Genomic DNA, 27491 nt, shown 5'->3' on the forward strand with positions numbered 1-27491 from the left:
GGTTCCACCAATTTGCCATCCCTATTCATGAAAGGAGAAAAACCAAAAGCAGGAAACTGTTTCATTGGGAAAATGCCAGAGCCCATTAAGGAAGAAACAGTAGGACATTCAGAAAAGCTTAATGTAATAAAACAAAGTCAACATGGTTTTGTGAAAAGGAAATCATGTTTGACAAAATTGGCAGAGTATTTTGAGGATATAACAAGCAGTACTTATAAAACAGAACTGGTGTGTGTAGTGTATTTAGATTTTCAGAAGATATTCAGTAAGATGCCACATAAAAGGTTTTACACAAGATAGGAGCTCACCATATTGGGGCTAGTGTATTAGCATGGATTGAGGATTGGTTAACACAGGACAAAGTTGGGATTAATGGGTCTTTTTCAGGTTGGAAGTACCAGATCTATAGCCTCAATCATTGATAATAATAACATCCAGATTTGCTGATTGTAGAAAAATAGAAAAAAATCATTTATTTCTATTTGTGCCGGCAACTAATTTATCCTTGTTACAAATCTACATCCATTATGAAAAAAAGATGTGAGCTTTGCTTTATCTTTATTGCCCCGCCAATTCCAATTTCTGCTGCACTCTTCTTTCACAGTTTGATTGCCTCTTCACTACCCTCTATCTCTACTCTCATTTCTTCTGGATTTTTAAAAAATTCCTCTTGGTTAAATGTGGGCACAATGTAGTGAGGACATAAGGAAGCTGCAAGAGGATACAGATCTGTTCAGTTAGGGGCAAACACTTGGTAGATGTAGTTTAATGTAGCAAAGTGACAGATTACAATTTTGCTGGGAAGAATCAAAAAACAATTATTCAAATGGAGAGGCACCCAAAATATACAGTACTGAGGGATATGTGCTCTTGTGCATGAAACAAGTAAATCCAGATGAGTGTACAATAAGAAAGTTCAACAGTGAAATTACAAGGGATATCCTAAAAGCAGGGAGTCCACATAACGATATTAACAATTAAAAATGTGTTTATAAATTTTTATGGATTAACCAAGAGCAGCAAGATTACCAATGAAGACAGTACAGTCAACTAGAGAATGAAGTTGACTTGTACATAAAAAAGTTTCATAATGTATACTTTTTATTTATCACAGAAAAGTTAAATATTAACATTGAGGATTATAACATTTGAATGGTATAAACAGCGAGGGGGAAATATTTCAGGGTTTAACATCTCCTAAAATAAATCCAAATGAAATGTAGCCCAGCAGATATGAGGAACAAGGGAGTAAACAGCAGCAGCTTAGACTAACTTTGTTTTAAACAAAACAATAGTGCACAAATTATTGGGAGAAAATCAGTGTACAAATTGCAATTTAAATAAACATGGTTTCATTCAGCATCGATTTTAAAGGTTGTGTCTGTCGGACTAACTTGACTGAAGAGGTTAACAAGGAGGATTGATGAGACTAGCACATTTAAAATGTAGTCTACATGGATTTTAGTATAGTATCATATGGCACACTAGTCAGAAATCCAAGGGCAAGTTGCATAAAAAAATTGGCTCAGTGGTAGGAAACAAAGATCAACTGATGTGCTGGTGATTGACAGGCTATTACCAGCATCTCCTCCAAGGTTTGGTATTACGAGCTTTGCATTTTTGGGATGTATTATTGAACTGTAGACTTAAATCTAAGGGACAAGATTAACAAGCTTGCAGGTAATAAAAAAGTCTTGGTCAATGGATGGGAAAGAAAACAAAACTGTATACTGCAGGAGTACATCAGCAAACCAGCCAGGTATATACCAAAAAGCCAAAATTGAATTTAATCCAGAGAAGTATGGCTCTGCATTTGGGGAGAGCAAACATATACATGGGGACATACGGAGAAGATCAGAGGAATAAGATCTGTGGGAAGCATATCCACAGATTCCCAAAGACAGCAGCACAGGTAGATATGGTGACTAACAAGGTAAACAGGGCAGCTAGTGTACTGTGTACAGTTCTGGTCATATTATAGAAAGAAATATTTTCTAGATCACAGAGAGGCTACAAATATGCTTTAATCGGATGTACCAGGATTTGAGAATTTTAGCATAGAGGAACGTTTCCATGGGTTGTGTGGTTTTCTTTCAAAGGGCACAGAGGAGATTTATTTGAGGTGCGCAAAATTTGAAGGACCAAGATAGATTCAACAGGAGGGATCCATATTCCATACCAACGAGATCAATAATCAACAGGTATACATTCAGAATAATTGGCAGAAGGATTAGAGGTAGTACTAAGGGGAACCTTTGTCAGGGAGGGTCTTTGGTACACTGCCTGAAAAGACATTAGACAAAACTTTTGTCATGTTGAAATAAATCTGAATTCACACTTGTCACAAAGCTGGCCCTTTTTCTCAAAGCTGTTTGTTTTCTCAAGAATACTGTGTCGATTTTTTTCAAAGGGGTCATAAAACCCTCCCGGCTCCAAGGTGGCTTGTTTGGTCCAGAGATGAAAAGGGATTTTGAGGGGACTTTTGTTTATATGTATACAGATGAGACTTCAGGCCAAAGCGGTCATGTTTTAGAAGTGACCTGTATAACGAAAGGGGAGTGGTCAGTTCTCTAGCTGAGCAGTTCAGCCCAGAACTAGTTAGGAGTTCAACAGTGAGCTGTGTGGAAACAGGTTGCAAAACTCTCTCTCTCTCCTTCTGCCCTTCTAACTTCAACCTGTAAGCATTTGTTCCATTTTTACTGTTTTTTATTTAAAGGGGGTTTGCTTATTGGGACGGTTGTGTATATTCGGAACAGCATAATTAGGTCTAGTTTGGATAGACTGAGCTCTGTAGAGGTTCTTTATTCTGTTCTTTGTGTTTCATTGTGTAATTTTGTGAATACATTTTTGTCTGTTTTAAAACCTGGTAGTCAACCTAGCTAGCTTACTCTGGGTAATTTTCACTGAACACTGACCAAAACAAATTGCAAAGTTATGGTCTAGGCTGCCTGCTTAAGAATGTTTTGAGTGGTCTGGCCTAGTCCACAATACACTTTAGGAACTACAGGACAAAGGACCAAGAACTACAAAGTTGGACTAAGCTGGGTGCCTGTTTCGTAGTTGGCACAGAAACAGTTGATGAAATACTCTCCCCTTCTGTATTCTATATTTTCCATGCTTGTATGTTTATGATATGCCAGTCCTAAGAAATATAGCATGCAAACACCAAGAGAAAAACACTCTTCCTCTTCTTTGTCTCAAACAATATAACTCGCAAGATCATTGAATCTCAACCAAGGCACAAGATAAAATTATGCCAGAATTTGATTAGGTCCTTTACCACAGATATCTGAAGTTTCAGTGAAGAAAATATTTGAATTGTGCAAGTCACCTGCCCAATCATTACTCCCAAACAACACAGAAGGTTAGTTTTAAAATAGACAAAAGGATTAGGACTAGCAACCATTCTGATACTTTACCTCTGAGGCTGGGAAGTATTTTGAGAGATTGATGAATCTATTGAAATGAGTGTGCCAATGACTGAGGATTGTCCTAAAAAACAAAATTAAATGATTACTTTTATAAAGATAGTATATTCCAGGGTTAGTTAACAAAAATGAGAAAAGAAAACATCAAAATATTCAGTTTTTTAAACTTATAGCTGTCTGTAGTAAAGAACGGAGACATTACCAAACCATACAAAGCTCTATTATGGTACTAATTACAAGTTTGCTTTCAGCCACCAAAATGGTGAGAATTACAAATAAGCATTCCACAATGCACAGAAGCTTTATAAATGGTCAAAATAATCATGAAAAAACAACTGACCATTTGCTAAAGCAACATATCAAGTAGGGAAGTGTGACATTTCAACAGATACGCATTAGTTGTCAACTGAAATCTTTTCGAATGAATTCAACCCTTAACTATTTCTTTCCATGCATGCTGACCTGTATTTAAGGTGTTTGGTTGAACAGCTAACTGTGGTGGTTTCCTTGAAATGGGAAGTTTACTGAATCGGTTACACTTTTTGCCAAGGGATGATGATACTGGCATACGAAGAACCTGGTTGAAATCAATAGAAATTGCATAATTATAAGTCCTGCATTTAAAAAAATGCTTAATCACAAATAGCTGTTGAGACAAGGATTCTTGTGTTGTTCAAAATGCTAAGCTCTGTACTCTGTTTTTGTACAGTATGAAACAAAAATTAATCAAGCTCTCAAAGATTCTGAAGTGGAGGAGGCTGGTACAATTGTAACATTTAAAAGGCATCTGGATGGGTATATGAATAGGAAAGGTCAAGAGAGTTATGGGCCAAGTGCTGGCAAGTGGGACTAGATTAGGTTGGGACATCTGGTCGGCATGGATGAGTTAGACTGAAGGGTCTGTTTCTGTGATGTACATCTCTGTTACCTCTATTCCAACTCAATGTACAATTTTCTTCAATAAAGATAAAGTTGCCATATTCCTGCAGGACCATAGGGCTACTCTTAGAGAGTGATGACTGGTGGTGGTTTAATTGAAGGATCACCGTACCACAGGTGAGGGGAAGGGTTTGAGAAGGCGGCACTTTCACAGTAACTTCAGCCGGTATGAGAATTGAATTCATGCTGCTATCACATTGCTTTGCAAACCAGCTGTCCAGCCAACTTAACATTATTATCCTCAATAAATGCAGCACCTGTGCAGATACCTACAGAATACATATGAACTGACCTGTTGAGGTGATACTGTGAATGTTGTTCCACTATTTGGACCCATTATTGAAACAGGAATAACTCCCATCATTCCTTGCAGCACTGGCTGAACAGGGGATGTAATAATAAACGTTGACCCTGAAATGCAACACACTTAAATTTCAAAAACAGGACAAGTTAGAAAATCCTAGCAAAAAAACATTTAATTTATGATGAGATGCAAGGCTCAAATTCCATGGAAGAAAAAGCCACAGGTAAAATGTGATCTCCAGTTACTCTGATGCCTTGCTTCACTTTAGAGAGACAGAAGTCATGATAGTTCATGTGGCTGTCTCTACCATAACAAATAGTGAGGGAAGGGTAGAAGTATGTTACTAAGTTGGCATTTATTTTCTGTAAATATGGCACAGCATAAATGTAGAAAGCAGGAGTTACTGATGAGAAAACACAGGTTTACTCTCTAATCTATTAGCTCAATTTCAGGTTCTTTCTGTTATGTGCCAAGTTAGTGACCCTAGGAGCTATTTCAGTATTGCTATAGTCAATTGTGAAGAAAAACAGAAAGGAAAAAAAAAGTTATGTAACTGTTTCCATCTTCTCTGCAGTCTCTTCACTTGCGTTCGCAAGAGCTGTACGACACCAGCTACTACGGTACCCAATAATGTATAATTCCAAAATTGGGGTACTATGCAAAACAGTTGGCACTATTAATAATTATGCAAGGTGGGGAAAAATGTGTCAATTGTAAATTTTTGATAAAACGTTTTACATTACTACCTTGTGAAAAATTTGAAGAGACAGGTTGTCCCATTGTCAAAACAGTGCTTGGTCTTGGAGGCGTTGATAAAGCTTGAGGAACAGATGTTGAAATAGCTGTAGATGCAGAACTGCTCGGTAGCATCAAGACATTTGTAGAATTACCTCGGTGGTCTAAAATAAAAGTGCTACCATTATTTGGTTCTTCTCCTTTCCTCAATGATTGCCCTGCAGAATCTTGCATGCAAGTTGCTATGAGGACACTGCTAGATTGTCCAAATGTGGTAGCAGTAGGCAATAGTTGAATGAGTCCTGTGTCTTTTGATAAACTAAGAGGATTTTGTGTGGACTGAGTACAATCAGCCTGTGGTATATTAATGGTCACATTGCTGGAAGTAATGCTTTGTGTCGACACAACTTCAACTTCCGTTGTGGCAACATTGTGCTCACTGCTTTCAGGCTCCTCTGTCATCTTCAAACTATTTATAGCACTTTCTGTCTCTTCAGTACTTACACACTCATTGCAACTAGAGTTTGTTTCAGCAACAGTAACACTATTGCTATTTGATAAAGTTTGGCTTAATCCTTTGCCCTTTAAGGGTGTACCACCTGGAGAGGACATTATAATTGTCGGTACATTTTCATTAGTAATACTGGACACAGCATTATTTAATTCTGGATCTGAAGATGACTGTTTGGGGTCATCACTAATTATTATCTTGAGAGTTACTATATTTGAGGGATCTACCTCCATAGTGCTGGAAGGTTCAGCATTTGAATTTTTGGAAGTCGAGATAACATCAGTCTTTACAGAAGTGGCCTTAAGGGGTGATTTAGACACCACATTGGTTGAAACACTTTCAGTTGCAGGGTTCAGGCCCGAAGTAACAAAACTTGGTTGAAGGGATATAGCCCTAACCTCAGAACTCGATTTAGAAGGAACAGAGGAGGAAACAGGTTCCGCTCGATCAGGCAACTCCACTTCAGCAGAAATGACACAGGATTTTATTGCACCAGATTGAAGTGAGTTTACTGAACTAGAGCTTACAGTTGAACTATTTGATACTTCAGGTACAGTTGAAACAAGGACTTGAGATTGCTGAAGATTGGTCAAAGGGCTTTTACAGGTTTCAACCTTATGCAGAACATTTTGCAGATCTGACACTGTAGTTAATGAGTTATCAGAGTTAGCTGGTAAGTGCTTTCTTCCCTCCAAAGACATAGGTTCACACTCAGATCTTTTCTGTACTACAAAAGTTGACTGAACTGATGCTGGAGCACAAGCTGAAGGTGGTTCATTACAAACTCCGATTGCAGTCTTATCAGTTGTTCTTGTGACACAGACAGTTTGTGCTATTGGCTTTTCAATTTTATGCTGACTCATTACTGCTTTTGATTTATCAGTATCATAAAGCATAGATCTATTAGGGTCTGCAACAAGTCCATTTTGAAGTGTCAATTTGGATATTGATTCTGTTTTAGCATTATGATTAATTAACTCTTCAACACCTAAACGGTCCTCATTGCGCTTTTGTTGCACAAGTGGAGATGGTGCTGTCTTTTCATGATAAACAGATGACGACTGGGCTTCAACCTCCATTTCAGCAACACCCGCAGCTTCTTGGCACTCCGACATTGCTGAAGTAGTGGTGTGAATACCAGCAACAGACGAAGGAAGGGCAGACACAACAGCAGCTTCTCCAGTGGTCCAACAGCTACATTTCAATGTCTGGTTGCTGGTTGCTTGACTATCCACTGAAAGCATTGATTTATTTGCATCAGCTGCATTCAAAGTTGGAAAAGTCTGATTTTCTTTTTTTGCAGATTTTGTAATGGAGTTTGATTCTGATGACATTTTAGTTTTATGGACTGTCCCATCAGCCTTACTTTTCTTCGTATAACCACTTGACACCTTCTCAGAGACTGGTGACGGTACGGACACTTGGATATCAAAAGAAGAAAAAACAATTAAAGGGTTTGCAAACCTAATAAAAAATATTACAAATAGTTCAATAAATGTAGTGCCTTGCTTTTTTTATGGAGTACAATTATATAAAGTAACACAGGTTATGATTTTGACAAATCCACTTCGGTACATCTATTGTATCACTAAACAAAACTACAACTCACCCAATCCCTCTGTTTGATAGGTGTTAAATGCCTCAGAGAATGCTGAACTTGTACCATTTTCTATTACTTCCAAACCTACTTGGCTGCACGGTCCATGATCAGAGTCTTCACTCCTTTTCGATTTACCTAAGTAGATTATGGAACACAAAATAAAAATGAATTAAAATACAACTCTGTATATGTATTTAGTCCTGATCAATGATGCATTTCAGAACCAAAGAAAATATATTTAACTAGTTTTTCTCCTTAGAAAAGTCATCCAAATACCAGGAACTAAATTAATAGAATGATTTATACGTTTAATAAGATATAGGAGCAGAATTAGACCATTCAGCCCATCAAATGGCAGAGCAGACTCAATCATGGCCGACGTACTTCTCGCCCCATTCCCTTCCTTCACTGCATAACCTTTCAACCCATTAGCAATTAAAAATCTATCTAACTCCTCCTTAAATTTACTCACTGTCCCCAGCATCCACTGCACTTTGGGGCAGCAAATTCCACAGTCCACAACCTTCTGGGAGTAGTTGCTCCTCAACTCTTAAATTTGCTACCTGTTATCCTTAAGACTATGACCTCTCATCCTAGAATGCTCTACAAGAGGTAGCATCAACTCAATACCGAAGGACGTTGTTTTGTCGACCATGCCTGCACCATTTTAGTCAGAGTTAACCAATTAGTCCATTCTTGTGCTCTTTCCCCATACTTTTTCATTTTTAAAAAAACGATACTGAATCTGCTTCTATCACGTTTTTAGGCAATGTATCAGATACTGGTTGTATTAACAATCATGTTGCTGTTGGTTCTTTTGCCACTTGAATGTTTTGATCGCTGGTTTCCAATCCTCTGTGGCTAGAAGTTGGTTCTATGTATTTATGGTATCAAAACCCTTCTGAACACCTTTATTAAGTCAGCTTTAGTCTCCTCACTCCAACAAGAATAACCAGAGTTTCTCTAGATTCTCCATATAAAATTAAACTTTTTATCCTCTGGCATCATTCTAGTAAATGTCCTACACACAGACTTGAAGACTTTGTCATTCATTCTAAAATGCAATGCCCAGAATTTGACAATACCAAAGCTGCATCTCACCAGCATTTTAGGATAGGTTCATATCCTTCTATATTTTTGCTCTCTATTTACAAATCTTATGATCTTGTAGATTCTTGTTCTCACCAGAAAATGATATTTTCTGTATCCAAGTGCAGGTTAATATACATATGGAAGAGATTGTCAGAGGTCCCAAGAGAGACCCACCGAAAACTTCCCCTCCCATCTTAAAAACAGCCATTCAATATTTGGTTTTTTGTTGCTTACCCAATTTCTTATCAACACAAATATTGTTCCATAAATCCAATGGACTTCAATCTTGCTAGCAATTATATTAGTGATACTCTAATCCTCTGGTAGAGTTATAGAGTTGTAGAGATCTATAGCACAAACTAGTCAAAAAACCCAGCAACCTAGCCATCCTAATCCCATTTTCTAGCACCAGGCCTATAACCTTTTATGACTAGGCATCACAAGTGTTCATTTGAATATTTCTTCAATATGGAGGGTTCCTGCTTCTATCAACCTTAGAAGCAGCGAGTTCCAGATTCCCACCACCCTCTGGGCGACAAAGCTTTTCTTCACATCTCCTCTAAACCTCCTGCTCATTGATCCCTCCAGCAAGGAGAAAATATTTTCCTGTCTACTGTACATACACCTGCCACAGCTTTATATACAACTAGAGAGAAATTGAAATTTTTTTTGCAATTCACATATTTGAGGAGATTTGGAAAACTGTGGTCAATGCCTCCACAAAATCCAACTCTTACTCAATCACAATCACAACCCCTGTCAATTTCCTCTGCTCTAAGGAGAGCAACCCCAGCTTGTCTGATCTCTTCACAACTGAAACACTCGAGCTAAAACAGCATTCTGTTAAATTTGCTCATCACTGGAGAGAGTGCAATCAGGTCCCTCATGATATGGATTGCAGAACTGCACACAAAATTCAAGCCATGACTTAACCAACATTTATATAGTTCCAGTATAACCACTTGGCTCTATTCTGCGCCTTGGCTAATAAAATCAAATATACCATAGGCCTTCTTAACCACTTTATCCACCCATCCTGATTTCTCAAGTAGCTAGTATACATGCACACCCAGGTCCATTGGTGCTCCACTGCTCATGTCTTTCCTTGCCTTGTTTATCCTGTGCAATTTATTCAGATTGAATTCTATTGCCACTGATCAGTCCATCTGACCATCCCATTACATCCTCCTGTAATCCAAGATTATCTTTTTCAAGACATAACACCCCATAAAGTTTTGTACCATCTGCGAACATATTGATCAACCCCTTGACATTCAAATATGAATCATTTATATAAACCACAAACAGCAAGGGCACCATGACTGATCCATGTGCGATTCCAGTGGACACAGATTTACAGTTAAATAAACACCCTTCAACTGCAACTTTCTGCTTCCTGCCACTCAGACAATCGTGGATTCAATTTGTCAAACTTCCTTGAATCCATGGACTCTTAGCTTTGCTAGCAGTCTCCCATGAAGGACCATATCAAAACCCTTGCTGAAATAAAAGTAGATTATATCAAAGGCATTGCCTTCATCTACACACCTGGTCACCTCTCCAAAAAATTAAATCACGTTGGTCAGGCATGACTTTGCCTTAAAACCATACAACAGTTCTTGTTTAATCCCCATCTCTCCAAATGCAGATTAATTCAATGCCTCAGATTTACTTTCAATAGTTTCCCTACCATGAAGGCAAGGCTGATGGGCCTGTAGTTTCCTGGTTTATCCTTTGATGCCATCTTGAATAATGGTACCAGACTGGCTGCCCTGCAATCCTCCTGCACCAGTCCTGTGGCCAGAGAGGAATTGAAAATTTTTGCAAGAATTATCATTCACATATTCAAGGAGGCTTGGAAAACTGTGGTCAATGCCTCTACAAATTCCACTTTTACGTACCCCAATAACCAAGGATGCATGTGAATCAAAGGAGGTGACTTGCCTAGTTTGAGCACTGCCAACTTCGACAGTACGTTGTTTCTATCCTAACCAATTCATCTATCACTGCCTCCTGTACATCGGCAGCACCCACTTTTGTTAGAAGCAAAATACTAATTTAGTCCTTTTGCCTTCAGAAAAACTTTTCCTTCATTGCTAATCAACCCAACTAATCCTTTAACTATACACTTTTGGATTCCCTTTCATTTTATACAATAAAAACAAAGTTCTCAAAAAACTCAGCAAACCTGGCAACATCTGAGGAGAGAGGAACTGAGTTAAGATTGCAAGTTGAATGCAACTCCTATTCTTCAGTTCTCAATGAGGCATATTTGACTCAAAGTTAATTTTTCTGTCACAGCTGCTGCCAAGACCTGAGATTTTCATTTCAGATTTCCAGTATTCACAGAGTTACTTACTTTTACAGGCCTCCAGAGTTCTTTTTGCATTCAGCGAATCCCTTTACTGAATTATTAACTTGACATTAACCACAAGCTTCCTCAGCTTCATTTCAATCTGTTTTGACATATCCTTAAATCCTTAGAGTTCCTGCAGTGTGGAAACAGGCCCTTCGGCCCAACAAGTCCACACCGACCCTCTGAAGAGTAACCCACCCAGACCCATTCACCTACCCTAATACTCTACATTTACGCTGGCCAATGCACCTAACCTACACATCCCTCAACACTACGGGCAATTTAGCATGGCCAATTCACCTTACCTGCACATCTTTGGACTGTGGTAGGAAACCGGAGCACCCGGAGGAAAACCAATCCAGACACGAGGAGGATGTGCAAACTCCACACAGACAGTTGCCCAAGGCTGGAATTGAACCCGGGTGCCTGGTGCTGTGGGGCAGCAGTGCTAACCACTGACCCACCACGCCACCCCTTAAAAATTTAGTTTTTAATGCCGTTCCTGTCCCGAATGGAACCGTGTCTATCCTGTACCAAAACTTTTTGTCTGAATCTCCCCCTATTGATCATTTACTATTTTAAATGTCAATATTTATTCCAACCTAATTGGATCAGATCCTTCTACTCCTCACTGAAATTTGCCCTCATTAGTTCAGCATTTTGACATTTGGCATTTCCTTATGCTTTTCCATAACTTATCCGAAGCTAATGAAATGGTGAAATTTGCTTTTCCAAATCCATTTTCGATGGTGCTTGCTTCAACTGCCTGCTTTTGTCTCCCAAAATTTGCGCTTTTCCAGCAACACATTTTTCAGCTCTGACCTCCAGCATCTGCAGTCCTCACTTTCTCCCAAAATTTCATCCAGCACAACTAATATTGTCATCAGGCTAGAAATATTTCAAGACTACTTTTTGCACAAATTTCAGGAATTCCCTTTACATTATTATTTTCCCAGTCTTTGTTTGGTAAAAAGTGAAGCCCCTCATTATTACTGCCCCGTTGTGTCTTGTTGCAACCTGCCTCTTTCCCACTAGTGATCTTTAACATAGATTCAGAGGCATAAAATCCTCTCTATTGTTCATTAATTCTAATCAAATAGTCTTTGAACCCTCAATTACATCACCTGTTTCAAGTGATCTATACTGGCACACTTCCCATTTCTTTCCCCAACTAACCTTAATGCACTGCAAGCAAGAATATGAAAAGTCAAATTTTGCCTTGTTTGAGCCACAATTGCCATTATATCAATCTCGAGTGCCTGCAGTTCAGCAACCTTATTTACTAATTGGCATAAACGGGTAAAGGAAATGTATAAATGTTAGAGGACGTCTGAACAAGCATTTTCAAACCTGATATCTGATACTACAAACTGTAGTACTCAAACTAATTATTGGTACATTACCTCCATTATATGCATTTTAAATTCCATTTGGCAACTTACTACATCAGCAAGGTGAGGAATGTTGAACTGAAGATAACTTTCCATAATGTTTCAACTAATGACAGCCTGAATCAGACTAAAGCCCTGGGAGCTTTTTACTATTTTAATAACTTGAGAATTTTCCACCTTTCTTTGAGCCACAAAAAAAGGCCTTGTTTTTTTCTGTACAACAGCAACATATGAAGATAAATTGGTTTCTAATCTTAAAATCGGAACAAAAGCTGCTATATCAACTTGTTAACTCTTCCAGCAGAATCACGTACATTTGTCGCACAGCACAAAAGCCCTCTACAAATCACTATCGTTTGGTGATTGAGAAAAAGTCAACAATATTTGTTCTAATCATGTATAATCACAGTATGAAAGGTTCTTCCTAAAGATTTCAAGCTGAATATTTAGCTTCTATTATGCAATGAATACAACTTATTTCTAGCTATCACAAAGACTTGTAAAACAAAGTCATCTACTCAGATCAAGTTCATTATTGACAGAATTTTAAGTTATAAACAAAAATAGTACACTTGCTGATAGGATTTGGTACGAACCATAATCAAAGAGATCAAACAAAGCTTGAAATGCAGGGTCTGACTCAGTCTGCTCCAAGATATCCTGGATAGCTTCATCAGACATATGGACTTCATCCTAAATAAAACAGAAATTTGATTTAAGCAGTCATTTGATTACAAAAAAGTGTCATAAATAGAAGATATAATCCAGAGTGGACTACGAATACATCTGATATATTGGATCATTGAAAAATAATTTGGTCTTTCTTTAGAAACTGATTGGAACCTACCAATCTGGATCGGAATTCCTACTTCGGACTCAAGATAAAAGGTTGTGTTATTTTCCTACTAAGTTTTTGGGCCTGACCTCTGATATAAGATCCATTCCAACAAAGACAGTTCAGTGCAAACCACAGACAACACAGGAGCGGATCTTTGCAGAAGCCACATCAGCTTTAAACAGCAATAGCTGCTGTATTCCAATAAGAAAAAAAGTTTTAAGTAGTCCTAAAGCAGCTTCTATAGCATGAGATTGCCTAATAACATTGTGTTGTCTGTGGGGTGGGGAGAGGAAAGTAATAATGGAAAAATGGAGCAGGAAAGCAAGCATAAAGAGGTGGTAGGGTGTCAAGTGGGCAAAAGAACAGTGGGTAAGTGGTCTAATATTAGGAGGCATATATTTAAGGAGGTGGTGGGTGTTGGGGGAAGAGTTCCAAGGAGATGTGAGGGATAAGTGTTTTAAAGACACACAGTGGTCAAAGTCTGAAACATGTTGCCAAGCATGATAGTGGAGACTGGAATGATAGGTGCTGGTGTTAATAGGTTTTTTTTGACTAAGATTAAGGAGATAACCATGAACTCTAACTTTTATCTCTATCTCAATTGGGAATTTGTTTTTTTCCCCAAAAGAGAAAGAGTTCCAGAATACGTGAATGGTTAAATTTCCTGGACAATTAACATGTATTGAATCAGGTCCCAAAATTCTGACATGCAACATGCCTTTTTTTTTTAAAAAAAAAACCTTTCCTCTTCTGAAAACCATGTTCCTTTACTAACAGTGTAGAGTTGTGTACAAATATTTCTCAGCAAATATCTAAGTCAAGGCTTCAGCACTAAGAATGTGACTCTTTTGTTGGCTGAATGCTCTATGGATTTTGAAGTGACATGATAGCTGTTCTTTGGCTGCACCCTAGCCATTCTAACATTTCTGTAGTTGTAAGCACTAAGGAAAACATTTCACGTTAAGTGCAATGAACTTTGAATTTTTTATTGAAACAGAGGCGGCAACAGCAGAGTTATTACTTTTATTCTAATCACATTGCTCAAAATATTCTACAAGGCACTGGAACCCCAGAATTGGGTGTGAATTGTAGATTATATATTGTCGAATCAAACTAGCTGGCACAACCTTCTGTTAACTAGCCTCTAACTAAGCCTTCCAGAATTGCCTTCTTTAGGTTGGCAGGCAGACTCCTAAAGCTGCAGGTCCAAGCAGGCTTGCAAGTTAGCAGCACCTCAGTGAGACATGGATCCTGCTTAAGCTGGCAGTGGAGTATCAGGGTGTCCTGACATGGCGACATCATTTGGAAGCTACCTGTATTTAAGTTATAAATTATAGAGACGCAAAGCCAATAGGGGCATTGAATGAGAGAAGAAACTATAATCTTTCACTATTAGGGTTAGAGCCTAGATATGGCAAGTTGCTCTATTTGGTAAAATAGAGTGTCAACTCGGAATGGTCCCTAAATGGGGCATTAATCGGGTTGATTGGCCATTCCTTTTCATGAATAGGGGTATCTGAAATGGGAAATCCCATGATGGAGGCAAGAAAATCAGGGATGCAGCTCACTTCTATTTTCCTGACCCTCACACTCCTCCCCAGCTCCCTAAGGGCTGGGAAATTCCATTGTCATATCCACTGCACATACAGAGGGGTTTAAAAGCCCAGCTGCACAAGATCTGTATTCAACCCTCATAATATTGAGACTTGCAGGCATAAAGCCACATTTTAACACCGTCTTCATGAGTTGGTAGCTGATACAGCTCTGCTCTTTCAGGTTAACTGAACTAACAAATATCAAAAAAATTGAACAGCATCCACCAAATATTTTGCTGAACTTAGTGGCATTACTTAACAGTCAAACTGTTATTGAACAGTTCAAAGACAAGTTGAATTAAAAAAAAAGAAACATTAAATCATTCAAATATAAGATAAACGTTACCCCAAGACCTAAGATTTCATCAATCGATTGCTCTGGTAATGTAGTAGTACTCTCTGGTGGTTTTGATGAGTGTCCAGTACTAGTCTCACTGTAAGATTAAAAAATTGTTAGATTTAACACAGATTTGAAAAGTTTTACATGATGTGCAATTGACATTACCAGTGACTTTATCCACAGAGTTTAAAAATTTGATTCACAGTTGGTTAAATTTGAGAGATATTGGATCAAACATTCCTATGACTAAATATCAATAGAATTTCCGTAACCAAAAACTTGTAGTAGTGTAAGAATATATGATGATACAGTGCAGGATATCTAAAAATCAACTGCATTTGATATGCAATGTTTGCACAGAAAATTATAAGCTTTGTAGAGATTGCTACAGATCCATAATTAACACGTGACAAGTTAACTTATCACACAGCCAGTGAGAAAAACCAAACAGTCACAGTGGAAGAAATAAAATCTTTTCACTCCCAAGTTTAGTATTGTCAGCAAATTTCACTATTTCTGATTCCAAGCAATTTATGTAAATTGCGAACAGATGTGACCCCAACATGGAGCCTGGTAACATGATTTGGAAATACCAACCCTCCCCCAACCCCGTTAAACTCTTTATAGGAGACCACCCCTTATTCTAACCCCCAGAGAGTATAATCCAGTACCTTCTCATATGTCAGCCCTGCCATTCCAGGAATCAGTCTGGCAAACCTTTGCTGCACTCCCTCTATAGGCAGAATATCTTTCCTCAGGTAAAAAGACATCAAGACGACACACAACATCCAGGTGCGGTCTCTTCAAGGCCTTGTACAATGGCAGCAAGACATTCCTGCTCTTATATACAAATCCTCTCACTATGAAGGACAACATATTATTTGTCTTCACCACCTACTGCATCCACATGCTTACTTTCAGCGAGTGCTGTATAAGGACACCTAGATCTTATTGCATCTCCCCCTTTCCCAATCTCTCTCCATTGAGACAGTAATCTGCCTAAGCCCAGGAGCACACCTGCTTTGTCTGCCTTTTTTTCCTCCTTTTCTTTCACCTTTTCTCTTTTCCTTCATCATCTGAGGTCGTGAGGAAGCCAGAATGGTTGGCTGTAGCAGTGCCCACAGCAAAGGTTCCTGACTGTGGTAGACCCAATGCATAGACTCAGGAACTCAGAGGTTGTCGGCTGCAGCGGTGGTGTTGCCCAGAAAAGGACTCCTGGCTGCAGCAGCCCCGCAGCATGGGCTCAGGGTCTTTGGCTGTGGCAGCAGTGTTTGCAGAAAGGACCTCTGGCTGCAGGACCTTGCAAAAGTCTTGTATGTGTGTTTCTGGCCTATTGTTCAGAAGATGAAATTTCTTTTGAATATTCATGCAATTTCTTTTTTGTTCCGAGTGTCATGTGGAGGCTAGGTGCCCGAGTGCACTGGAGTGGAAGGACTGTAATCCTGGACTTGTTATTCCATTATTTTTCTATTTTATTTTTATGATTTTATATTTTTATAATTTTGAAAAATCTGTCCAAAACCTTTGTACCTAATATTGCGCTGTAACTGGCGACTTGTAAACTTCTGACTGTACTCATGAGACCGTGTGACAAAGCTAATTTTAGTTCTTCTTGTTTTTGATACCAAAGGGATTAATCTCACATATATCCAAATTAAATTTAATCTTTGTGTATTTGCCCACTGTGGTGAAACGGTTAAAAATTATGTCCCAATACATGTGTGAATCATAATGTAACACATGTATTGGGCCAAGCAGTGGAATGTGGTGAAACGGTTAAAAATTATGTCCCAATACATGTGTGAATCTAACCGGAATGGAGGTGTTGCTTAGTCCTGTGTGAATCTTATTACACACCTCCCCGTGTGAATCTTCTTATCTGTATGTAACCAGAATGGAATGTGTTTTTTAGCCTTGCTCTGCTGTTCACATGAATGTTTATATCTGGAAAAGAGTATATCAGCTGGAAAAGTCTCCAGTTCGGTGAGTCTGCTCCGGGGTTACGTTTAACCGCCGAGCGTGGGTTGTTGGCAACCGCTCTACGAGAACTGACGGCTCCCAGTTCCGGTAACATGTAGAGTGAGTATAAGCCAGACCCGTTGTAAGTATGAGACCTGGTTGTGGCGACGCTGCGGGGAATAAAATGCTCATATTCTAGCAGACTCGCCTCTTGGTCGTTTGTTCTGTGTCAGACTACTCTCCTACGAACCTGACCTTGAGAATTTTTTTAAAACACCCACTCACTCAACTTGTCCAAATCACACAAACATCTCTACATCCTCGTCACAGCTCATGCTAACACTCTACTTTTATGTAATAAGCTCGAGCATTTTCTTTACTATCAATGTCAGGCTAACCAGTCTATAATTCTCTTTTCTCTCTAGCCTTTTTTTTCCCAAAAAAAGTGAGGTTATATTAGCTACCAATCCTTAAGTAATGTTCCAGTCTATAGAATCTTGAAAGGTGGCCATCAATGCATCCACTATTTCTAGGGTCACTTCCTCAAATACTTTGGAATGTAAATGATTGATTCTTGGGGATTTATTGGTCTTCAACTCCATCACCATTCCCCCAATACTGATTTTCTTTGGCTCCTCCCTCTCATCAGACCGTGTTTCCAAACATTATTTGTGTCCTCCTTCAGAAAAGCAAAACCAAAACTTGCATTTAATTAATCTACATCTGTCTCCGTTTGAAGTTCCTCTGTTTCTGACTGTAAGGGACCTGATATTGGTCTTCAGTCATATTTTCCTCTTCACATGCAGAAATTTTTACAATCAGCTACTTCCCCACCAGCTCTCATTTTCTACCCTCTTAAGTAACTTTGTCCTGCTTTACTAAAATCTAAACTGTTCCCAAACATCAGGTCTACAAGCTTTTTTTTGGCAATTATAAAAAGCAATTATAAACACAAATTGTTGGTGTTGTGGAATCGAGAAATGGCACATGGGCAAAACCAGTCATCACTTAAACAAAGGACAAGTTCAGTGTGATGTAATAAAGATTCACATTACCTGAACATAACTTTATTTATGTTTTCTGCAAGTTTTTCCAGTAGAGATCGATCTTTCAAGATTTTCTCTCTGGCATTTTCAATTACTCTTTGCTGCAAAGAAAAAGAACACAAACTCCATTCTTAATTGCCAATCTACATACTCCTACTTAAAAGATCAAGTTACCAATTCCATATGGAGGGAAGTGTCATCATAGCTGAGCTCAGTGCTTTTTTTTTGTTATTGGGAGGAGCACTATAGACTCAGTCTTACTGGGTCGCCGCCATCTTGGATCCCCGCTCAGTGCTTTTTTAAAAAATTTGGTATCTATGTGAACAGCCAGTGAGCCAAGCAAGTTTATTCATTCTGGGGATGTGGATGAAGCCAGAAATATAATTATTTATTTTCTGACTCTGAATATCAGGCTGGACCTTCCCCCACAACATGGTAGCTTGCTAGTTCAGTTCATTTGGCAATTTAAAAAAAAAAAATCAACATATGGTCACAGGTAGGACAGGCTGAAGAACGGTAGTAGAGTTCTTTCCCTCCTCAAACAGTAGCAACAGCTGCATAGGTGATTTTGGCATTGACAAGATTTTATTTTAACTTGTGATTAGACAAGAGTTTAGATGGTTCTTCCCACTCTCCACACATTCCTAGCTGGTGTTATCCCAGTTGATGCTAATACTGGTCAAGTCAGATCTTAGAATGAAACATGGCTTGATAGAGTAATTAGCACAACTAAATCAGTTCTGTGGCAAATCCTTTTTTATTCACTTGATATTTTTTTCTTAATCCAAGTCCTTCCTCCAACCATTAACTACACTGTGAACTCTGCTCACAAATTACTTCAATTATTCCTTAAACTCATGTCTTTCACAGCCTTGTGGGACGTCTTCCTCTCTGACACTTCAACAGCCTTCTCCCTTTCTGATTCTTAACAGTTTACCTCAAAGGTTTAAACATTGAACTTAAATTAATGTAAACAAATCTCCAAACTACCTGGTATCACTCAGAACAAATCTAAAATGAAATTAAAAACTATTCTTCCCTTTTTAACACAACAAAAATATATTTTCAACTTAAAATGTGTTGTGCTCTCAATTTAAAACAAAGTTCTCAAACAATATTACGTTAAGAACGTTCATCGCAGTGGGATCAATAAAGACACCATCCAGTTGACAGAACTGACAAATCAACTTCCAGCACATAATAGCATCTGAATCATAACTGTACTATATCGAATGAGAGTTTATGTACTATTTGGTACATATATCCACTGACTAGGAGAATCCCATAATCTAAAGCTAACTATTTCAATGTTATCTTCCAAATTCTCAAATGGATCAAGCAGTAGGGGCAAAGGGGACAGCAGTGTTTTAACTTTTGCAAAATTACAACTCTCCAAACCGTGCAAAAGGGATGAGGCTGAGACTTTTCTTGCAGTTACTAATTCATAAGATGAATACTTGGAAGGTCAGAATTATCCATTCTCAAATAAGACAAACAGGAATTATCAATTTCATTGTGTAAATGATGATATTGAATGGAGTTGTCCTTTGTGATTGTCTTCTTTCAAACAACTAAGAGACTATGATTCGCACTTTGGCTCACTAGCTAAATTTATGTACTTGTGAACACCATCTGACATTTGGACAAGCAGAACTTTACGAAGAAAAGCCGCCTTTTGGCTGACTTTTAGACACTTGGCTATTTTGGTACTTACTGGAAAACTTTCAACAGCAATTTCTACTTGACCTTCTTCTACTTCATTCTCTGCAGTTTTGGGAACAGAATTCGGTCCTGATACAAAGCTACCTCTTTTGCGAGGGGAATCACTAAAACAGGAAAAATAAGACATAAAAAAGTCAGCAATACGGATCAAATGTACAGATGAAAATTGTGATGAAATACAAGTTTGTTCAAAGTAGGATTGAATGGCAATAATTGTTGCGCCAAAGTCAAGAGTTTTAGATGCAGCTCATCAGTTGGGGTCTGGAACACAGCTATAATTTTTAGGCACTTTTAGGAATGGACAACAGAGAGAGAAAAAGATGGTCTTGCTCCAAGACTCAAACCTCCACGTAACGAAGGTCCAAATGCCTTCTGCCTTCCTAAATGCATTGCTACCCAAGCATACTTTCTTTCAATGACTGGTACATATTGAGTACCCAGGTTCCTTTATAGTCAAACATTTCCCAATCTATCACCATTTAAATGATGCCCTGCCAATTGCTTTTTTCCTAATGAAGTGGAAACACAGTTAACCATGTCATACTGCATTTGACATGGTTAACTGTTGACCAGTTAACAAGTTGATCAGTCAACTTGATGAAATCACCATGAAGTCATGTTACTTCTTCCTCACCCTCAAAATTTGGAGGAATCCTGATCAGCAAACTTGACAGTACTACATTGAATTTCTTCATCTAAATCATTGATTTTATTGCAAATAACTGGCAAACCCACTAGTTACCATCTTCTACTCCAAAAAAGGTCCATGCCTTCCTACTGTTTCCGATCAATTCTCAATTGATGCCAGAGTATGACTGCCAATCTCATTCACTTTAATCTGAGCTGTTTAAAAATCAAGTGTCACCCATTTAAAACAGAAATGAGGTGAAATTTTCTCCTCTCAAGGGTAATGAGTCTTTGAAACGTTTTCCTGAAAAGGTTGGGGAAGCAAAGTCCTTGAATATTTTAAAATCAGAGGTAGATAGATTTTTGACAGAGCAAGGTGTAAGAAGTTATCAAGGGCAAGTGCTACGTGGAGTTTGTTACAATTAGAATAGTCACGATCTTGCTGAATGGCAGAGCCTGAGATGCCAAGTGGCCTTCTTCCTCCTCGTTCACAAGTCAATCAATTTGAGATTTTGCAGCTTTGTTACCATTTCCGTTTCCCTGGAGAAACATGCTCGGGTTGTAATCTTCTGTCATAAGGTCCAGGAACGACAATGTGAAGAGCATCACCTAAATAAAAACAGAACATCTATTTTCACTAATACAAATCTGCTTCCATTGAATCATTGTGTAAAATGCTCATGTCTGGTCTGCCTTCCTGTACCACACAAAGCATCTAACATTGCAACATGGAAGGCATCCCAATAATAATACAAGATAGTTGGGATTGTAAATAGTTATTGCCCAATATGTTTAATAAAGGAGATTGTCAGAAAGATCTGGGTGCCCAAGTGCAGGAATCAAAAAGTGGAGCACACTGGTACAGCAAGTAATTAGGAAACCTAACAAAATGCTCTTGTCTACTGTAAAGGTAATTGAGTACAAAAGTAGGGAAGCAATGCTTCACTTAGACAGAGTACGCATGGAACATTTAGAATACTGCGTAGAGTTTGGGTCTTATTTGAAGATGGATGCAGATGCTTCGGAAGTAGGTCAGAGAAAGGTGACATGGTCAACATCAGGAATAGGCAGGTGATTTATAAGGAAAGGATGGGCACATGGTGGAGTTTAGAAAAGAGGCAACTTGATTGAAACATTTAAGATTCAAGGAGTCTTGACGAGGTGGATGTGGCAAGGATATTTCCTCTTGTGGGAGAATCTAAAACTGAAGGTCACTGTTTAACAGTCATCTATTTAAGACTAGATGAAGCAATTTCCCTCAAAAAGGACTGAAACTCTTCCTCAAAAGGCAATGGAAACAGGGTCTTGGAGTATTTTTCTAGCAGTGGTAGATCGATGACTGGTAAGCAATAGTGAAGAATTTTCAGGATTAGATAGGAATGTGGAGTTGAGGTTACAATCAGATCAGCCATATTCTTAATGAATGAAGGAACAGGCTTGAAAGGTCAACTGTCTACTCCTAATTCACATGCTTATATCTTAAAAATAACTGTATCTTGCATACAAGCTTTGTAAATTAAGCCCTTAGATGCCATTCGTAGCACTATAAGATTAAAGCTTTCTAAAAAGTCAATACAGATCACCAAAATGTAACCTTGAGTCCATCTTACAAGTGCTCAGATACATGCCTTATTACAAAGGCAAAATTTGACAAGTACACATCAAGACTGCAGTCAAGAAGGAAAAAAGTTAGTATGGATATGCTCAATGAACTGATGTCAACATAACTAAACCTTGATCAGTTAATCACAACCAACTACTTCCAGGTGGAGTCACTTAATGGTCATCTGAAGTGGAGACCTTGCCTGAATTTGGTCTGTTTAGTTCAAGGACACTAAGACCACCTGATTTCTCTCCCACACTACATTAGAGTTAAGTGCACCTAGAATAGTTTGGAAACAACCAAGTTGACAGCCACATTATAGACAGCTAAGCTACAAATCAAACCTATTCCATCCATGAAGTAAACATTTCAACATTCCAATTTCTCTCGCTATCAAGATCCTGGGGATGACCATTGACCAAAAACTCAAATCAACTCATTATATGACTACGAGAGCAGGTCAGAGGTTAGGAATACTACAGCGATTAACTCACTTCCTGACTCCCCAAAGCCTACCCACCATCCACAAGGCACAACTTAGGATAGAACGAGTGCAGCTTCAGCAACACTAGAAGCTTTACACCATTCAGGATGAAACAGCCTGCTTGAGTATCATAACATCCAACCTCTCCATCACTGATGCTTAGAAGTAGCAGTGTGTACAAACTACAACATGAACTGCAGAAATTCACCAAAAAATCCTTATAAACCTTCCAAACCAATGACCACTTCCATCTAGAAGAACAAGGGCAACAGATACACTGAGAACACCACCACCTGTGTTTTCCTCCATGCCACTCACCATCCTGATTTGGAAATATACCTTTGTTCCTCCATCGATGTTGGGTGAAAACCCTGGAACTACCTCACCCTCCCAAACCTGCTCACGGCATTGTGGGTTTATCTCAAGCACATGGACTGCATCGTTTCAAGGTAGCAACTCTCCAACACATTCTCAAGAACTAAGGATAGGAAATAATTGCTGACTGGACAGTAATGACCAAGAATGAATATCAAAAATCCAAAATTAACCTACTTACCATTTGGGTTGGCAACAGAACGACTAAAATCCTGTGAACGGTTCTGGTTTGCACAAACATCAGGTCGAGGTTGTGGAATAACTGGACTGGTTCCAGGGCCATGTGCTATTACAACTGGGTTTGCAGGAAGAGGTTTAATAATCCTCTGCTCAGTTTGTGAAGAAATTGACAGGAGGCTGGTGTTAGCCCTGGTCACCTGCCTTGAACAATTTCCTCGTCGTCTTAATTCACTTAAAGCATTTTTGGTGCGAGCTACGGGAAACAAGATTAATTTATTTTAAAAGAGGGTTGAATATCCCCTTGACAATCATAAATCGGTAAACTGCTATGAAATGAATACTGACAAAATGTACTTAAAATTAAAATTCCAAGACATTTATTGCTATCACTATCTCTATTGTGCATCAAGAAATGAATGTAGAAACTAACCTGAAATGAAAGAAAGCAGAGAAATTATAACACATGAAAAAGTCTGACCAATGTTAGCCTTGATCAAAATTATTTCATACAAAATACTTTATGAAAAATACCTCTCTGGTTTGTAGCAAGTGCTACAGAGCTCTGTTGCAGACTCCTGGAAGTAAAATAAATACAGCAGTTAGATACAGTAATAAGAAACCTCTCAATTACATTTCTGGTCAATCCAGTGCAGTATTTGATGTTGTCAACTGGGAACGCTTTCAAGTCACATTCAAGGACCTGCAACCTCTAAGAAAGTGCCTCTACTCCAGGTGTATAATCTGACAAAATAGATATCCGTAAACAAGAATATTTGGGAAGAAGTGGTCAGGAGGAATAGTTTTTTTCTGCTTTAATCATTTTATATGGTGAGGGCATTGCTGGCTAGGCCAGCACTCATTGCCCATCCCTAATTACCCAGAGGGCAGTTAAGAGTCATTCACATTGCTGAGAATCTGGAGTCACATGTAGGCCAGACCACATAAGGATGGCAGTTCCCTCCCCTAAAGGACATTAGTGAACCAGATGAGTTTTTCCGACAATCGGCAATGTATTCATGGTAATCACTGGATTCTTAATTACAGACATTTATTGAATTCAAATTCCATCATCTGCTGTGGCAGGATTCAAACCCAGGTCATACATGTTACCTGTGTCTCTGGAAAATACTGTTCAATGATAACATCATTGCCATAACATAAATGCCATCACCTCCCCTGGAAGCAACTTTGCATATTTAGACTAACTCCATGACAGAATGCAACATGCAGATGTTTTTAACTCTTAAGCTCGGGTTATTTTCTTAAATGGTCCTCTTGTACTTTCAGTTTGGCTGATCTCAATGCAGCTCCTGATGGAAGTGGATGGTTACATAATTTACATTAAACTGGCCCAGATGCAGGACATAAAGGTGTTGTACTGAGGATGGAAGTACATTTGTTAGAATGATGTAAAGGGAATTTTGTTTTGCATTGAATAATATCGCAATTAATGGGCATGCTTCATGTGAACACCTCATGCCTGACTTCAAGTATTTCATCACAGCTTTGAGAGTTTTCTACAAACATGACGGCGCATTCTAATTGCCAATATTTCATTTAAAAATATAATAACTAGTATAAGTCTTAGTTGAGGCAACAATTACCTAATTTGGGAAAGTGTGTACTCCAGTTTCTTCCAAAGGGATGGCAACACTGCAGGTGCTTCTGGCATTGAATCTAGAAAAAGGGAAGAGGAGGATAAAAATTCAGTCTTGCCAAAAGAAACTGGACATCTCTACTGAGATTAGTGGACAGAAGAATCTACTCTACAGGGCCCATAATTAAACCAAGAACTCAAAGTCTATCGCGAGAGTGCTGGAGCAAGGTATTCTCATTTTTGCTTCAAGGGGTGACTTTAAAGAGATTTATAAAATCATGAGGGACATGGAAAGAGTAAATAGACAAGGTCTTTTCCCTGGAGTGTGGGAGTCCAGAACTAAAGGGCATAGATTTAGGGTGAGAGGGGAAAGATATAAAAGGGACCTAAGGGGCAACTTTTTTACGCAGAGGGTGGTAAGTGTATGGAATGAGCTGCCAGAGGATGTGGTGGAGGCTGGTACAATTACAGCATTTAAAAGGCATTTGGATGGGAATATGAATAGGAAGTATTTGCATGGATATGGGCCAAGTGCTGGCAAAGGGGACTAGATTAATTTATAATATCTGGTCAGCATGGACGAGTTGGACCAAAGGGTCTGTTTCCACGCTATACATCTCTATGACTAAGAGAAGGGAGTAGTTTCATTTTTACCTGCCCTAATTCCTATGCTTTTGGTACAACACATGCCAGTTCAGATTTCATGTTAAAGAATGGAATAACCCTACTGAAAAAACTTTGAAGCATACAAGTGTTCAAAGATTTATCAGAATCATATTTAAAAAGTATACTTATTTTTAAAAAAATGTCCTCTAAATAACTTCTCACCAAATTATTCTTGTACAGTTCTGGACAACATCTACTTGCATTGTGCTAATGAAGACATGCTGCACAGAAACTTAACTGCATCAAAAAATTGACACCAAGCCAAAACAGGATTTTTTCTTCTTTTCACTTGTCCCTTATTTCCTTTAGTTGCTTTCCTTTTTAGGATACTGCCATATACAACTCCTCTAGACAAATCATTTGTTTCTTTATATACCTTTCTCCAATAAACCTTTTGTCATTTCATCTGTCCTGTCTCCTACCCTATCACTTGCCTTCTCTTTAGTTTTCCTTCTGCATGCTTTCTTCCACACTCAACTGACAGACATACAAGAGGTTAGAAGTGAATGTAGTTTGACTGCAAGTGAAGATAAATTTAGCCATTTCATTGTTTAAGCAGAGCAAACTGCTGTAAATAAAAACAATGCACAGGATGCCCAACAATGCAAAACAGTGTTGGGCATCCTGTGATATCACAAAACTGATGAGGCACATGGATGACCAGGGCACAATTATGAACGGATCCTTGGGTATGGGAAGAACAACCACTGCTCGAGATGTTCAAGGTACTAGATAGCTATGTCTGAAATCAAATGAGAACAATCCCACTCAGCTGGCGAACATAAAGCATTGGAGGTTGGTGGTACTATTAAAAACCAGCTCCAAGAAAAACTGAGAATTGTGGAAATGCAAATCCTGTTGAGGAAGTCAAGACTTTGAAGGGCCTTGAGATTGGATTGGCTGAATATAATCAGCAAAATGAGTGGACTTCAAACCAAATTTTCAAATTGTAAGGTCTGTCTTAGTTGTTTCTGCCATTTAATGTGCAATTTGTAGTTTATATTCGACCTCAAATTGCTTGTTAATTTGTCAATAACTCATGTTAATTGTATTTTGAGTATCAAATAGATAGCACTATACATTTGCTTTGTTGATTTTTGTATAGTAAAACATTTCTGTTCAAAACTGAAGAATCTCGCAGCTTTATTCTGTTTGTCAAGTAATTGGAATTTTAAATTATCAACTTTAAAAAAGTTACTGGTCTTTGGAGATCATAGTAGTATAATGATGCAATATGTTATGTTGAATGTACTAATGTTATAGAATGTTACAGAACAGTATTACCCAGATATTTGATTCTTCCAGCTTCCTTTTAGATCTACTTTATCATTCTTCACCACAACTTGCACACATTGTATCTCAACACTTCTATGTTCTTTATTGTCAATTCTTTGTTGTACTCATTGATTACCCAAAGCTACAGGAGAAATTATTAGCTGCAATTATCAGATAAATGAGAAAACACTTTCATAGAACCCAAGCGTACAGAGCACATGCTATGCTTACCTCTTGCTTTCATAACCACATACTCATTAAGAATAGTTTTCAAGTTTTTTCCAAAAAGTGACTGAAAGAGAATAAATTCAGTATTAATAAACAACACGAAACTACAAATAACTTTGGTCGGACAGTGTAACCAAAGTATAAAGATAGAAACTGACAAATATTCCTGAGGTCAATTAGAATCTGGGCAGAGAGAAACAGAGTCACTGTTTCATGTTAATGACGATACCCCAAAACTGAAGCAAGTTAGAAACGTACTGTATATTAAGCAAAAGAAAAGGGAAAAATGGGAGGTGGGGAAGAACAAAAGGGATATAAGATAGCAACATAAACAGATTCACTAACAAAGAGGGGTTCATGATGCAAATCATAATGAAACAAAAGAAAAAAGATAAACTAGAAGAGATGTAAATAGGTTTGACAGAAACATTACCAAACATTGCAGTCAGAAAAAAAAACTATGGTTAACAATTCTGAGTGAAACTTTCTGAACGATGAATCCAGAATGGCGCGGTTGGACTTTCCAAAGAGCGGCAGTCTCTCATAAATTGGCACTCCACCCTCTCTTCATTACTAAAGAATAGGTGGCATTTCTGAGGA

At 38.3% G+C, this 27491-nt stretch overlaps 1 protein-coding gene across 1 annotated transcript in view; it reads right to left on the reverse strand.

Moving 5' to 3' along the window:
* The window catches only part of npat (nuclear protein, ataxia-telangiectasia locus), a 42932-nt gene that overhangs the window by 8834 nt on the left and 6607 nt on the right, over positions 1–27491 (reverse strand). The window contains exons 3-16 of the mRNA XM_043691844.1: positions 26895–26955; positions 24730–24802; positions 23657–23700; positions 23127–23378; positions 21011–21092; positions 19849–19960; positions 18144–18235; positions 15136–15223; positions 12953–13049; positions 7527–7652; positions 5418–7337; positions 4660–4778; positions 3891–4005; positions 3420–3492 (exon numbers count right to left, since the gene is read on the reverse strand). Coding sequence (XP_043547779.1) covers positions 3420–3492; positions 3891–4005; positions 4660–4778; positions 5418–7337; positions 7527–7652; positions 12953–13049; positions 15136–15223; positions 18144–18235; positions 19849–19960; positions 21011–21092; positions 23127–23378; positions 23657–23700; positions 24730–24802; positions 26895–26955 — 3254 coding nt within the window. The remainder of the gene's footprint in view (positions 1–3419; positions 3493–3890; positions 4006–4659; positions 4779–5417; positions 7338–7526; positions 7653–12952; positions 13050–15135; positions 15224–18143; positions 18236–19848; positions 19961–21010; positions 21093–23126; positions 23379–23656; positions 23701–24729; positions 24803–26894; positions 26956–27491) is intronic.

This window comes from Chiloscyllium plagiosum, chromosome 6 (assembly GCF_004010195.1).
Source record: "Chiloscyllium plagiosum isolate BGI_BamShark_2017 chromosome 6, ASM401019v2, whole genome shotgun sequence".
Lineage (NCBI taxonomy): Eukaryota > Metazoa > Chordata > Chondrichthyes > Orectolobiformes > Hemiscylliidae > Chiloscyllium > Chiloscyllium plagiosum.